The 11,769-nt window shown below is 28.9% G+C and overlaps 1 protein-coding gene across 2 annotated transcripts in view; it reads left to right on the forward strand.

The window, feature by feature from the left end:
• The window catches only part of LOC117177775 (receptor-type guanylate cyclase Gyc76C-like), a 245,150-nt gene that overhangs the window by 227,341 nt on the left and 6,040 nt on the right, over positions 1 to 11,769 (forward strand). For both annotated transcript variants that reach the window (XM_033368688.1, XM_033368687.1), the window contains exons 10-19: positions 2,199 to 2,486; positions 2,619 to 2,879; positions 3,122 to 3,193; positions 3,293 to 3,461; positions 5,665 to 5,814; positions 5,939 to 6,278; positions 7,558 to 7,681; positions 7,758 to 7,856; positions 10,444 to 10,588; positions 10,718 to 10,974. In XM_033368688.1, the coding sequence (XP_033224579.1) occupies positions 2,199 to 2,486; positions 2,619 to 2,879; positions 3,122 to 3,193; positions 3,293 to 3,461; positions 5,665 to 5,814; positions 5,939 to 6,278; positions 7,558 to 7,681; positions 7,758 to 7,856; positions 10,444 to 10,588; positions 10,718 to 10,974 (1,905 nt within the window). The remainder of the gene's footprint in view (positions 1 to 2,198; positions 2,487 to 2,618; positions 2,880 to 3,121; positions 3,194 to 3,292; positions 3,462 to 5,664; positions 5,815 to 5,938; positions 6,279 to 7,557; positions 7,682 to 7,757; positions 7,857 to 10,443; positions 10,589 to 10,717; positions 10,975 to 11,769) is intronic.

The following is an 11,769-nucleotide window of genomic DNA, read 5'->3' on the forward strand; positions in this document are numbered from 1 at the left end:
ATTAGGTAACAGCTGGGGGTGGGAGAGGGTGTTACTGTCTGTTACAGGGTGGTGAATAGATAATTTTACTTTATATTTTCAAAAAATCAACTTTAGAGAAAATCCAAGGGTTCAAAATTATAGTCTATAAGTTTAAGGGTTTAGTAAATTTGCAATAAAAGATTGTAAAAACATTTTTTTTCTTGTTTGTTTGAAAAAATAATATCCATAAAAACAAAATCTTTCACAATTTCTAAGATTACTGCTACCCGAAAAAGCATTCAACATTTTTTTAATTTACTCAGTTGAATTTAGATATTTGAAAGATTCCAAGGGATTTCATAGGATTTTCACAATTTTTAATATTTTAAAGGATTTTTAAGGAATTGCAACATTTTTTTGGGGCTTTTATCAGATTTCCGAAGATTTCAGTAATTTTAAAGGGCTTTAAAGCTCTCATTACGGTATTTTAACGAATTTTCCAGGATCCCAAATGGTTTATGTCATAGAACTCTAAGTATGATTCCAAGGAATTTTATGGGATTTTAAAAGATTTTATAATATTTTAGTGAAATTTCAAAGAATTTATTCACATGAATTGAAATATTTTAAATGATATTATGAGACTTAAAAAAATATCTCAAGGTACTGCCAAAGACATTAGGATATTTTAAAAGATTCCAAGGAGTTTCAATAGATTGCAAGGAATTTCCTAAGATTTTAAAGATCTAAGGAATTTGTATAAAATTTAAAGAAGTTTTAATAAATTCAAATAAATTTAAAAGAATTTGGAAGATTTTAGGGCATTTCAAAAGATTCAAACAAAGAATCAAGATATTTTAAAAATTTAAGTGAATTTCAGGGAGTATCATGAGATTTCATCTAACTTTATAAGAATTTTAAGGTATTTTGTAATATTTTAATAAAATTTTAAAGAATTTATTAACAAGAATTAAGGGAATTAAAAGCATATCAAATATTTTGAAAAATTTGCAGTGTTTCAAGTTATTTCTAAAGATTTGAACAAATTAAGAATGTTAAAAATAATTGTAACGATTTCATGGTATTTTAAGAGATTCTAAAGAATTTCAATAATTTTCAAAGAATTTTAAAGATTTTAGGGCATTTAAAAAGATTCCAACGAACTTCGAAGAAATTAAAAGAATTTATTGACAAGAATTAAGGGATTTCGACGCATTTAAAATATTTGGAGAAATTATGAATATTTCAAGCTATTTCCAAAGATTTTAACAAATATGAAATATTTTAGCAATTTTGAAAGATTTAAAAACTTTCACGGAATTTCAAGCAATAGCACCAGAGTTCATGTAACTTCATGAACTTTCCAGGGATTTTATAATATTTGAATTAAATTTTAAAGCAATCATTCATAAGAATTGAGATATTTCGAAGATTGGAAGAGATTTTGAAATTTCTCAAATATACCCCTAAAATCATTCAAAATCTTACGAACGCAATCGTTCTTCAATAGATTTTGGTTATTTTGGATCACGTTTTGCTCATCCAAAAATCTAGAAACATGCGTAAGCAATATTAAATAATTTGAAATCTATACTAGTGATGAAAAAAATAGTAAAAAAAAGTTCTTAATGACTAGTTTTAAATTTTGTAATGTTTTAAATTTCGTAGAGTGTATAGCTTTTCTTGAATTTTCTACATTTTTTTAGTTTCCTTTTTGTTTCATATTATTAACTTCTAAGTGTTTGGTAATTCGGTTGCCTCGGTTAGTAAGCTTCCAAATTATATTTATTAAGACATGGCTGAAAATATTTGGAAAAAGACCAAATGGCCTACTCGCCTTACTCGAAAAACATATTAGCAAAAATTACCTAAAATGGGGTAGGGGGTGGTGTAATCACTTTATTACGACTTGTTACAAGGGGGAGGAGATGGGTAAAATATTGGCAAAAAATCTGTTACGTAATTTATGGATCGTCCGTTATAAATTTCAATAATTAAAGTGCAAATTCTGTAGCAATCCTACCTATCGATCCTTTAACTTAAAACCTTGAATCCCTTAAATCAGTTTTGAATATTGACATTCTTAAATAAGAACAAAGAAAGTATTTTAAACGCCTATCAGAATCCCGAATTTATAAAGCTTATGTAGTAAAACACTATGAAAGTTGTGAAATTTTACTAGACATTAGAAAATGGAATCTATTTGAATGACAAAAAATATTTGTCCTGTTTTATAGCTTTATCGGCCGTCGGAAGCAATGGACTGGCCTGGTAAAAATAAACCGGAAGCAGAACCCGGTTGTGGTTTTCTAAACGAGCATTGTCCCCAGGATGATATGCATCTTCGCAGCATAATAGCCGCTGGCGTTTTGGCAGCTTTGCTATTTTGTGCCACCGTAGTCACAATAAGTATATATCGAAGGTGGAAAATTGAGCAGGAAATCGAGGGTTTACTTTGGAAAATTGACCCTAAGGACATACACGGTTATCCCCATCTGGACAACTTGATGTCGTCGCCTAGTAAGGTGCGTTAAATTTGAAAATAAAATTTAATAATCGAATAATCACGAAATTGGTATCGCTGACCTCATTGGAAATATAAGTTAATTCTGTAAAATTTATGAAAATGATTGCCTAATGTTTATTTCCTTTTACAGTTAAGTTTAGTTAGCGCAATTTCCTACGAGTCGAGATGCGGGAATCAAGTATTTGCGCAGACAGGACACTATCATGGTGTGGTCGTGAGAATAAAGGAGCTCAAGTTTTCAAAGAAGAAGGACATTTCACGAGACGTTATGAAGGAGATGCGCATTCTCCGTGAAATAAGACACGGTAATCTCAATTCTTTTATCGGAGCGTGCGTGGAACCCATGAGGATATTATTAATTACTGATTATTGTGCCAAAGGAAGTCTTTATGTAAGTACACGCTTCAAATTCAAAAGGAGATACGCAATCTTTCAATAAAATGTGCTAAGATCTAGGGTTCTACAAAAACTTGAAATAAATTCAAAAACTCAAGAAATTCCAATTAAAAAATAATTCTGAATTATCTCAGGATTAAGTCGAGTTCAATCTCGAGTTCTTTGTAAATCCCTTAGATGATGAGTTTAATTTACTTTTTTCAGGGAGATCTTTTCAATTTTTTCCTTATGTTGCAGGACATCATTGAAAATGAAGATATAAAGTTAGACGATATGTTCATTGCATCGTTAGTTCATGATCTCATTAAGGTGAAGCATCTATTAAAAAAAAATAAATAAAACAAGTAACAAAGTAAAAGAATATTATTTCGATGGTGCGTTTAATATATTGTTTATTTTTGCTCTCAGGGTATGTTGTATATTCACGAGTCATCCGTACTAGTCTGCCATGGTAATCTCAAATCTTCCAACTGCGTCGTGACTTCGCGCTGGGTTCTCCAAGTTTCCGATTTTGGTCTTCACGATATGCGCCATTGTGCAGAGTCGGATAGCATCGGCGAACACCAGTATTATAGAAGTAAATAGATATTTCTTTTCTACTTCTTGAAATATAATTTCTTTTTATTTGAAACCATTTTTTGTATTATTTTTTCTGGATATTTAGTTTAAGTAGTCGGGGATGCTTGGAGGGCAGTTAGACGGCCATTTTAAAGAGGCTGGTTAGGCATTTAGGAAGGTTGCGGGCATTTAGTGAGGTCAGACGGGAACTTAAGGAGTTAGTTGGCAGTTAAGGGGTCTCGTGGTTGTAAAATGGGGACGGTGTCATCAGAAAAATCACATAAATTCACTTTGTGGCACGGGGGGGGGGGGTGGTCCTTTAAGCCGATTACTTGACGCGTTTAATGTAAAATTGACTTTTTTAAAGATTAAAATATTTTTAAGATATTGTTTGGTAATTTACTGTAATTTATTTTTGTTGATGAAAATTTGTATTTATCTTCAATTTAAATTAATAATTTCAAATATTACATTTAACTAAATAACAAATAATAATTTTATCCAATAAAAGTTATGAAATTTAATTAATTGAATTATAAAATTTGATAGAGGCACTTTTTAATACTTTAAAATACATCTTAATTTTTTAACAATAACTTTTTAAATATTTTTTGTTGAGAAAATAGAGAAATTATTGTAATTGTTATAGCATTGTTCTTATCCTAGCTTTTCTCAATTTTCTCAATTTTTAAAGATTTTTCTCTGAGAGTTTTCTCAATTTTTAAAGCTTCATTATCTCCACAACTCAATTTATAACTTAAATTACGGGGTACTTTATTAAAAAAAATATATTTTTCGCCATGAATGAATGGAGAAATTAGTTTTTATATTTCAAAACTTGTTTAAATTATTAATAAATTCGCCATAAAATATGATCTATTTTATTATTGGATTAAATAGCTTTTGAAAAATAAAATCCAAATACACTTATGATAAAAAATCTTTTTTTTTTTTAAAGTTATTTACAAAAAGTTGTTTCCCATGCAATTAGTATTATTGCTTGTCCATCGCCGCCCATGCATATTGGACTTCCCCCACTTAACCTGAAATAACTATTCGCAGTTAACAGTTTTAAAAATTCCTTTTCAATATTCCCTGTCATCTGACAGGGAATATGACAGGGGATGACAGGAATATGACAGGGGATGGGGGCAGACACGTAGAGATGTCGAAATTTAGCCAAAAACCGATTACATGTTTTATGGATCATGCCTGATCATTATATCATATTTAATTCAATAAGCAACGCTTTTAATTCTTAAGATTTTAACTCGAAATATCTTGAATTTTCAACAAAATAGTTAAATTTTTAACCATAAAATAATTTACGCCAAAAGAAATCAATTTTCAACAACAAAAAAGGATTTTTCAACAAAAAAATATATATTTTAAAAAATAGTTAAACTTTTAACCAAATTGTTACAATTATAAGCCAAAAAACGAAGTTTTTTCAAAGAAAATTAAATTTTAAACAAAAATTTCATTTTCAACCAAGAAAGATTATTTTTCCATCATAAATTAATAATTTCCAACCACACAAGAATTAAATTCAACCAAAAACCGTTGCATTCTCAACCAAATAGTTGAATTTTCAAACAAAAAGTTCAATGTCAAACAAATAGTTAAATGTTCAACATTTAAAAATGCATTTTTAACCAAGTAGTCGAATTTTCAAGTAGAAAGTATGAAATTCGACCAACAACACTTGCATTATCTACCAAAAAGATTAAATGTTTACAAAAAGGCGAATTTTCAACAAAAAATAAAAATAGTGGACTACTTTCCAACAACGAAAAATGAATTTTCAACTATATAAGATCATTTTTCAATTGATAATCTAAATTTTGAATAAAACATGAAATACTTATATTTTCAGGTAAAGGAGCTAATTTTTTATTTAATAAAGCAATATTTAACAATCTCTTACAATTTTAAGTAAGTAGTTTAATTTTCTACCAAAATAGTTCAATTTTCAACAACAAAAAAATGCATTTTCGTCAAAAAAGTGAATTATTAACCAAAATAGTTCAACTTTCTGCCAGATTGTTGAATGTTCAAGCCAAGAAAACGAATTTTCTACAAAGCAGTTGAATGTTCATCTAGAAAGTATGAATTTTCAACAAGAAAGTACAAACAAATTGTTGAATCCTCAAGCAAAATAGATAAATTCTTAGCCAAAAAAATATCAGTATCAGCGGCTAATAAGAAATTTGACTTTGCAGACTTGTTTTGGAAAGCACCAGAGTTACTGAGGAATCCGAATGCCCCTATCAGAGGAACTCAGGAAGGAGATTTATACTCGTTTGCGATTATTCTCTATGAGATGATTGGAAGAAAGGGGCCTTATGGCGGAGTGGATATGGAACCCAAAGGTGAGTAGAATTCGTATTAGTTAAATGATAGTAAAAAATTGTTGTGTAGATTATACATACATTTACATTTAGTCGACCAATGACTGTAGAGAAAAAATAAGAACGTTAATTAACGAATTAACAGATATCATAGACCAAGTGAAAAGGTTCCCAGATGATGGTGAGCCACCGTTTAGACCTAATATAGATGTCCTCTATGAATCCGAGGCAGAATGTGCCGAATATATTGTTAGTACCATTACCGATTGTTGGGCCGAATGTCCGGAACTCCGACCTGATTTCAAAACGATCAGGACCAGGCTGAAAAAAATGAAAGCTGGAAGACACCGCAATATTATGGATCAAATGATGGATATGATGGAAAAGTATGCCAATAATCTCGAAGATCTAGTCAGTGAGCGTACACGCCTTCTCTTCGAGGAAAAACAAAAAACAGAGGACCTCCTTCACAGAATGTTACCTGAGTGCGTTTTTATTTCTATTGTACATTCTTATTATTTTATCTCTTAGTCTTTATTTCTTTATTCAAGTTAAACCATAATATATTCGTAGGAAGAATGCATTTGGATTAACGGGAACTCGATTCTGTAGACGATTTTCAATTTCTGGCTTTTTCACAGTTACTTTAGATTGCATTTTTTAATTGTTTCAATCAGCTAACAAACAGTGCAAAATTGCAGTACGTTTTGTCATTTTTATACTGAATTACGTACTAAAAGAAAATCTATTGCCCTTCACGTGTATTCTGAACAGTCGCGAAAGAAAAAAGTAATAAGACATTTTTTTTCTAATGTTATTTACTTGAAATTCAATAAAATAATTCTAACTTGCGGTTTTAGAAATTGAAAACTTTCAAATTTAATTATTTAAATGGAAATATTTTATTAACATTTGAAGGTATTTAATAATAAATCATCTGAAACTGTTCGAAATTTCAAATTTTGGCGTCAGAAATAGAAAACTTCAAATTAAAGCAATCAAATGTACACATTCATCAATTTTAACAGTTTAAATTAGATAATTTAAAATTGTACGCACTGTAATCTTAAAAAATGTTTACAAATTCTAGTTTATAGACCAAAAAATGTTTAAACTTAACAAGTTAAGTTAATAATGTTTTAAATCGAACAATTTGAAAAATTAGAAGCGTTTAAATAGACGTTCAAAATATAAAAATTCGAATTCTGATGATTAAAAAATATATATACCTGAACTCCAAATCGTTTTAAAAATAACACTCCTCAATTTTGAATATGCAAAGTGGAACAATTTTTTCACCAGAGTTGTAAATATTTGGAAATTGCAATTTTGTCATCAAAATTTGAGGGTACAATATGAAACATTTCAAAATAAGAATATAAAAAAAATTCAAATTTGTATACCCTCTTCATTTGGAAGATTTAAAAGCAATTAGCTGCTCAAACTTCTTTAAAATGTATGCCAATTTTTATTGTGATTAAAAAAAAACTTTCTTTCTTAATCTCTTATGATAATTTTTAGTAATTTTCGCGTGAAAAATCTTGTTATTTGTCATCTTGTCCATATTAATATTTGTAATTTTTATTTATTTTTATAAATAACTAACTGAAGACCTGTCTATTTCAATTAAAAACTGCAATTTTTAGTAACAATTGCCCCTTAGAATATCTTCTCTAATAGAATCTAAAAGAGCAACACAAATTATGTTGTTACTAAAATTAAAAAAATATTAGAATTATTCTAATTTGGCTTTTTAATTTGCAGGCCGGTTGCCAATTGTTTAACGAAAGGCATCGGAGTAGAACCAGAAGCTTTCGACTTGGTTACTATATATTTCAGTGATATCGTTGGTTTTACAGCGATGTCTGCGGAAAGCACTCCTTTTCAGGTGTGTATCGATAAATTCGTACATAAAAAAAATGTACCATCTTAAATAAAATTTCTTTATTCTTTTTCTCTTTCAGGTGGTCAATTTTCTTAACGATTTATACACTTTGTTTGACCGCATCATCAAAGGATACGACGTGTACAAAGTAGAAACGATAGGAGATGCGTACATGGTGGTAAGTTATAAAAACACGCTATAAATACACTCTCAAAATTCTCAAAAAATAAAGGAATTAGGTTGACTTTTTACGAATATAAAGGAAGAATAGGAAAAAACGATGTTCTTACATAAAATTCATTAAATTCAATATGAAACACTTTTAATTCCTAATATGTCAAGTCGAAATGTATTGAATTCCCAACAATATACATTGAATTTTTAACAACAAAAAAAGATGAATTAATAAACATAAAAGGCGAATTATTCACAAAAACAAAAGTTATTTTTAACCAAACTGTTACAATAATAACCATATAGTTGGAGTTTCAAGTTATCTAAAAGATTTTTTATGAAAATAGTTGAACTTATAAACAAGTAGTTACATTTTCAAGACAAAATGATGAATTTTTTCAATGGGAGTTGAATTTTCAATCAAAAAGTTCATTTTAGACAAAGAAAGATTACTTCTCTACCATACAAAAAATAAATTTTCTAACAAAAGATGAATTTTCAAAGAGTTAAACGAAGCAAAAAAAAATGTTCAAGAAAATATTTGCATCCTCAACCAAACAGATAAATTTTCAGTTTAAAAAATTAATTTTAAACCAAATAGAAAACGAATTTTTACAGAAATATTTAAATTTTCAACCAAAGAGGTGAATCTTAAAAAAATGATTTTATAAGGAAGTAGTTGAACTTTCAGCCAAGTAGTTGAATTTTCAAGAAAAAAATATGCATTTTTAACCAAATAGTAGAATTTTTAACTAAAAAAAAATTCCACTTAGAAAATTAATGTTCTACCAACAAAGACGTATTTTCAACAAAATACGTTAATGTGCAACAGCATTGCTGAATTTTGAAGTCAAAAAGGCGAATTTATTATATACAAAGCAGTTGAATTTTCAACCCCAAAATATGATTTTTCAATCAAAAAAGTTGATTTTTTACCAAATAGTTAAATTTTTAAACAAAAATATGAATTATCAACAGAAAATTTCATTTTCAATCATATAGATTAATTTTCTACCGAATTCTTGTGCTTTCAACAGGAGTAGAAACTTTATCTAAAACATTTGAATTTATAAAATATGAATTTACGATCTACAAAGCAATTGTATTTTCAATCCCAAAATTTTATTTCTCAATAAAAAAGTGAATCAACAAATAGTTTATTTTTCTAAGAAATTGTTATCCTTTCAGTAGGAATACGAACTTTCTATAAAACAGTTAAATGTTTTATTCGAAAATACGAGTTTTCTACTAAAATTATGACTCTTGGATTAAAAAAAACTGAATTTAAAAAAACTTTAAACTAAGTAGTTGATTTTTTTAACTAAAATAATTGAATTATCAATTAAACATGTAATATATAATATTTCAATCCAAAAAGATTTTTATTTGAAATAAAAAAACAGTTGAATTGAGCCAAAAAAGAAAAGGTCTTAACAAAATAGATGAATCTTAAATTAAAACAGATTAATTTACCACCAAACACTTGCATTTTTAACCCTTAATTAGCATTCTGGGTCCAATGAACCCGAGCGTTTTTTCGAGCTCGATTTCAGACAAAGTACTTCAGACAAAAATTTTAAGCAAAAATATCTGATACAGGCTGTGTAATACACGTTTGAATACGCTCGGGTCCGCTAGACCCATTGTGCCATTTACGTTCGAGCGCGAGAGTGTGCCAGTTAAGGGTTAACCAAAGTGGTTGAATTTTCAACCAAGAAAATTAATTTTTTTACAAAAAAATACGAATTTTCAACAAAGTAAATGAATTTTAAACCAAATATTTGTACTTTCAACTATAAAATATCAATTTTCAATTAAAAATATCAGTTTTCTACCAAAAATGGACTATTTACAATTTTAGTTAACAAAATTAATTATATAGATGAATTTTCAGCTATAATGATGAACGGCCAACAACAAAAATGAGAATTAAACCCAAAAGACCAATTTTTCACCAAGAAGCTTAATTTTCTAAAAATGGAAGTTATATTTTTTTACAAAAAAAAATTATGATATGTATATATTAATTGAATTTTCAACCAAGTAACAAAAGTTTGAACCGGATGAGATGGACTCACAATCAAAAATATAATAGTAGCCTTTTCAACTAAAAATAGTTTAATTTTCTTATTGGGTTCTATTTATTCAGTTCGCATTCAAGCGAGAAAAAACGATAAAAAGGGGAAATTTCTTGAAAACAGGGAGAAAAGAAAGATTTTTTTTCATAAATAACAAAAGAGTGAAGTAGGGTAAAGAGTATGGGCCGAAATATAAAAGTGATTTTCACCCTTCTTAGGCAGTTATTGAACTTTACCGTTGTAGGGCCATGTTACGCAGAACTCGCAACGTTTGTTCATATTTAGCACCAGGAAACTTATTAGTAATCGTAGTTTTTGATGTAAGCCCCCCCCCCCTAAAAATTTTTAACATAGTTTATAAACACCCCTTTATAATAATTATGATAAATTACAATTGAAATTCTAAAATCCCTCAATATTTCATGAAAAGTCAGTACAAACAATACAATTTTAACTTGTACACTTTCAAACTCTCCACCAATGACTCGTATTTTTCAAAATAAATTTTCTTAGGTTTCAGGTCTGCCAATAAAAAATGGAAACAGGCACGCTGGAGAAATAGCCTCGATGTCTTTAGAGTTACTGAATGCGGTTAAACATCACACTATAGCTCACCGTCCTCAGGAAACTTTGAAGCTTCGAATCGGAATTCATACTGGTACTGAACTGAACCTTTTAATTTTTTTTATTTTTGAACTCAACAGAATAAATAAGGTGCATAAGCGACGCTAAAAATTCACATTGAAACTTAGTGATATCAAGTTGAGACTGAATAATCTTCTTTCAGGACCAGTTGTCGCTGGCGTCGTGGGATTGACGATGCCGAGGTATTGTCTTTTTGGTGATACCGTCAACACTGCTTCCAGAATGGAATCCAATGGAGAGCCTCTTCGTATTCACATAAGTGCCCAGTGCAAAGATGCACTCGATAAAGTCGGTGGTTACATCGTCGAAGAACGTGGTTTAGTACAAATGAAAGGAAAAGGAGAAGTTAAGACTTACTGGCTCACTGGAGCTACTGAAAAAGCTATTCAAAAAAGAGAGGTAATCTTTCCATTTTTGTAGAGTTATCTTATTTTTATTGTTATTTAGGTTATTTAGGCAGTTAGGAATAGTTAGTTAGTTTTAATGGGGGGGGGGGAGAGGGAGGTATTTTTATATTTTTTTTAGAAGTCCATTCCATACTTTCTAAAATATTATGTCTAATAAATAGAAGTCTTATTTTTAAAATACATATATACATTACACATTTATTTATTGAATTCATGCAATATTTTTATAATAATTTCATTAGATTTTCTTTTATTTAAAACAGTTTTATTCAATAAATTTGTTACCAAGATGCGCCAGATTTTGAAGATAGATGTTTGGTGAAAAAGTGGGCTTTTCACATTTGAAAAACGAATTAAAAAACAAATATTTGTTTAAAAGTTTTCTTGAAGAATTTAAATTAATATTGATTATAATAAGTTAAAGAGCAGAAATTGATTTCTATCTGAAACAAAGAATTACAGTTTCTGTTTACATTCACGAGAATGATAAGTAAGTTTAATCTATTCTATTTTGTTTAAAACCATCAACGAAAAATACTATTTAAAAGAGCTATTTTAAATATTACACATGCTTCAAGTATTTCCATTCATGTAAAAAATTTAGAAAACATAACTCTTATCGCTGAATCATTGATGCCATTAGGTAAACTTTTATTAGGAGATGAGCTAATCCATCGAATTTTTAATGAATAACACAGGCCAACAATTCTCAGAACCAGAGACCAGACCTACTATACCCGAAGGTTTTTGCTGCGCTGAATCCGAATCTGACCTCAGAAAAATTCCA

This window comes from Belonocnema kinseyi, chromosome 8 (genome assembly GCF_010883055.1).
Source record: "Belonocnema kinseyi isolate 2016_QV_RU_SX_M_011 chromosome 8, B_treatae_v1, whole genome shotgun sequence".
Taxonomy (NCBI): domain Eukaryota; kingdom Metazoa; phylum Arthropoda; class Insecta; order Hymenoptera; family Cynipidae; genus Belonocnema; species Belonocnema kinseyi.